Source organism: Geospiza fortis, unplaced genomic scaffold (assembly GCF_000277835.1).
Source record: "Geospiza fortis unplaced genomic scaffold, GeoFor_1.0 scaffold590, whole genome shotgun sequence".
Lineage (NCBI taxonomy): Eukaryota > Metazoa > Chordata > Aves > Passeriformes > Thraupidae > Geospiza > Geospiza fortis.
In genome coordinates, this window is record NW_005054402.1 from 100,274 (window position 1) to 104,065 (window position 3,792).

The 3,792-nt window shown below is 45.1% G+C and overlaps 1 protein-coding gene across 1 annotated transcript in view; it reads left to right on the forward strand.

Moving 5' to 3' along the window:
• LOC102040395 (acyl-CoA (8-3)-desaturase) overlaps positions 1 to 2,183 on the forward strand; it is a 9,146-nt gene extending 6,963 nt beyond the window's left edge. Inside the window, exons 11-12 of the mRNA XM_005426099.2 lie at positions 1 to 117; positions 323 to 2,183. The exon at positions 1 to 117 is cut by the window's left edge and continues 8 nt beyond it. Of these exons, the coding sequence (XP_005426156.2) occupies positions 1 to 117; positions 323 to 374 (169 nt within the window). The 3' untranslated portion in view covers positions 375 to 2,183. The remainder of the gene's footprint in view (positions 118 to 322) is intronic.
• The last annotated feature ends 1,609 nt before the right edge of the window (positions 2,184 to 3,792 follow it).

Sequence of the window (3,792 nt, forward strand, 5' to 3'; positions counted from 1 at the left end):
TACAATGCCACGGCACAACTATTGGAAGGTGGCCCCTCTGGTGAAGTCCCTGTGTGCCAAGCATGGCATTGAGTACCAGTGCAAGCCTCTGCTCACAGCCTTCGCAGACATCGTGCAGTGAGTATTGACCCGCCGTGTTCCCAAGGCAGGGGCTGTCAGTGCTGGGGAGTGAAAAGGGGAGGGAACACACAGGGAGGGGCAGCCTCTGCATGTCCCTTCTCACCCAAATCTTTTCATGATCTCCTTTGCTTCGTCTGTAGAATTCTCCCCCTGAGGCTCTGGATGGAACGTGGGGTTCATGCCCTTGTTTCTCTCTTGGCAGCTCTCTGAAAGATTCAGGGGAGCTCTGGCTCGATGCTTACCTACATAAGTAAGCAGCAGTGGATCCCTGCAGAGGAATTCCCCAGCCTTGCTGCCTCCTGTGGTGGTCACCCTGAAGATCCTGCACTGAGGAGAGCTGGCTAAGCCAGATTTGGGGAGGTGGTGCTGCTTAATTCCATGGATGAATGTAATTAATATGATTTTTCTTTTTTTGGTTGGTTTTTTTTTTCTTTTTTTTTCTTTTTTTTTTTGTAATATGTGCTCTTAATTTTTTCTTGTGCTTCTTTCATTCCTCTTCTCTGGTGCTGAGTTCTGAGGAGAAGCTGGATGGAGGACATTGTGTCCCACCGAGCTGGGTGCAGCTTTGGGATTGGGAACAGATTCCTTTCCATCTGCTGATTCTTCATTTGCTGAGTATATAGGGGGGAAGCTTCTTATCTAACATAGGCTTTTTGGAGTGGCTCTTACTGTGAGTGTAATAAGAAAGTTGGGACAGCGTGAAATCAAGGAATGTGGGAATTAGGGAAATGTGGAAGCTCTAGGGAATGGGGTAGGTTCAGTATTTTCAAATCCCTGTTTGTAGTAGGGAGCTCCCAGACCAATTTGTACATATGTGGGTGGGGTGGGGAGGTGCAGGCAGCAGTTTTCTAGGAATAGGATCTAGTTAGAGCCCTAATTGAGGTAGGGAAACAGGAAAGTGGAAGTCTTTCTATGGGCCATATTCTGTGGAAATGCTGCCCTCCACATCTCTGGAAGCCTCTGGGTTATTTGGCCACTGGTGACATTCCGGGGGGGATCTGCAAGGGGTTACCCTCCATGCCAGACTTTGGAGTGTTGTGAAGCCATTACTGAGTCAGAAGAGAGAGAAACCTGTCCCATCCATACCCAGGATCCCTACAAGAGTGACGCAGGAAGTGAAAGCATTCCAGACCAGGCTGGACAAGGCTTGGAGCAGCCTGGTTTAGTGGAACACAATAAACCATGGCAGGGAATGGAATGAGCTGAGCTTTAAGGTCCCTTCCAACCCAAACTGTTCTACAATGATTCTGTGTGAAGGGTGATCATAATCACTCTTGATTAGTGCCTGAAGCTTTGGGCTTTTTTGGACCTCTGGGTGATTTGTTAAAAGAAGAGAATTCCTGCCTCCTGTCCCATGGAGAGTGAGGCGTTCCTGCCTGAGCAGCAGACAAATCTAAGGAATTCAGAAAGGTGGTAGGGGTCAGACTGCTATTTAAAAGTGTTTAACTTTTCATCCAGCTGCATATTCACAGGCACACCTCAGCCAAAACATTGCTGGTCTCCCTCTCTTGGATGATGTGCCTTCCAAACACATCCCAATCTTGTGGGATTTACTGAGTAGTCTTACTGCCTTTCCTGGGGCCTTTTAATTTACTGCTCCAGCGTTACAGATGCCAAGCCAGGATGTAGCACCTGCCACATCACTGAGGAAGATGCTCCATCACCCTGGTCCCCCAGGGACTGGTGGTTTAGAATCCAGGAGGGATGGGTTGATTTTGAGGAATTTTTTTCCCAATCAACATCCAAAGTGAGGATGAGGTGTTGACAGAATGGAAGAACTAGATCTTCTCAGGCCAAGAGTGTTGTTAAGCACAGGATAGAATTGTAATGGGAATAATAATACAGTCATACCTATATAATATATATAATACTGTTATTGTTAAAATAATATATTGTTATATAATAACAATACATCATACAATCAAATACCTGTTGATTAAGACCATAAAGAAAGTGGGCCTTAGTTATTGTTTTACCTTGTTTCTTTCCTGCTCCATTTCTTTCCCTCGTATTACAACTGTGGATGGAGGAAAGTCTATTAATAAAATTCCTTATCTTACCAATTTGTGCTGTCATCAGAGTAAAATACATCAGTGCAAGAGTCTTCACTCTGTAAAAGGTGGAACAAATGGTTGTCCACAGCTACAGAGAGAGAACTGTCTTAATCCTCTTTCTCCAGAACGTGCTTCTCCTGTGTTTTCCCTGCCACAATAAAGAGGGAACATCCAATATACAATAAACCAAATGCCTGGATAACCAGGAAAAATAACACAGATGAGCAGATTCACAATTCTGAAGACTAAGAGCGAAAGGGGACCTGACTCAACCAGGTATGAATGTGCTGAGTTTCCTGGAAGTTTTCCAGGCTCGAGAAGAGTTCTCCAGGCTCAAGAAATACACTGAATTACACGACCTTGGAAGAACACCAGCCCCAACTTTGCCATCTAGTGGAAACCTTTTGGCCTTAAAAATGGAACCTGAACATTGTGGAATAGCCACAGGGTGGCAGTCAGACATCAGAAGGGGAGGAGGACATCTCAGAGGATCAGAAGGGATCAGATCATGAAAGAGACTTGGCAAGGGCATAGAGTGACAGGACAAGGGGGAATTGCTTCAAACTGAAAGAAGAGAAGTTTAGGTGGGGTAGTGGGGAAGGAATTCTTACCTGTGAGGGTGGTGAGGCCCCAGTACAGCTTGCCAAGGGAAGCTGTGGCTGTCCCTGGATCCCTGGAAGTGTCCAAGGCTGGGTTGGACTGTGCTTGGAGCAACCTGAGATAGTGGAGGGTGTCCCTGCTCATGGCAAGGAGAAGAGGATATTGTTCCTGAAGATGTCAGAGGTTCATAAGGCTTTGAAGATTATCCAGTTAAGTGGAATATCATTGGACAAAGAGGTGGCTCCAACCTGGAATAAACTGCTTTTTCCAAATCAGGGAGGAACATCTTCAGCAATGGAGCAACTGGAATTACAAAAATGTCAGGGTGATGTTCTTACAGTTAAGGGTGATGGGGCAACTGAATGTTGCTGTAGTTTTCCCCTTGCCAACACCCACCCATTTGGACTTGTTAATGGTGTGGATTTGCAGTCCTTGCCCAACTTGTGGATGTGTTTGCATCCATTATCCCAAATTCCTGAAGAGGGGAATGGTTTTCTTTATGGAATTTTCCCCACCTTTAGAAAAGTAGGGGAAATCAACCTGATTGTAGATCCCACAGGATGGATGATGAACACAGCTGAGTCTCTCATAAACAACAGGATTTGCTGCTTCCCAAGGTTCTTTTACAAGGAATATAAAGAGATTTCCTAACAGGTCAGGTGTAGAGGACAAGTGCAGTAATACAACACTGCTCATGGGTGGGAAAGGAAGAGGATTACACTGGAAGAGATTTCTCTGGCATTTGCATCTCCTGCAGGGATTGGTATTAAATGTTCAGAAAATAGGGAGGAATTTCCACCAAGAATAGTTTTGAAACAGCAACAGATAATGATACACCCATGACAGATTATATGAAATGCTGGTTATGATGGTGCCCCTTAGGCAAAATTTCCAAAGGTCTGATTGATCCATAGTAATCTCCCTTGGTTTTGCTCCCAAGAATCAGCCTGGCTTTTTGATTTTTGCAGCTCATCATTTAGGCTCTTGCCAATCTGGTGATTTTTTTGGTGAGAGAAAA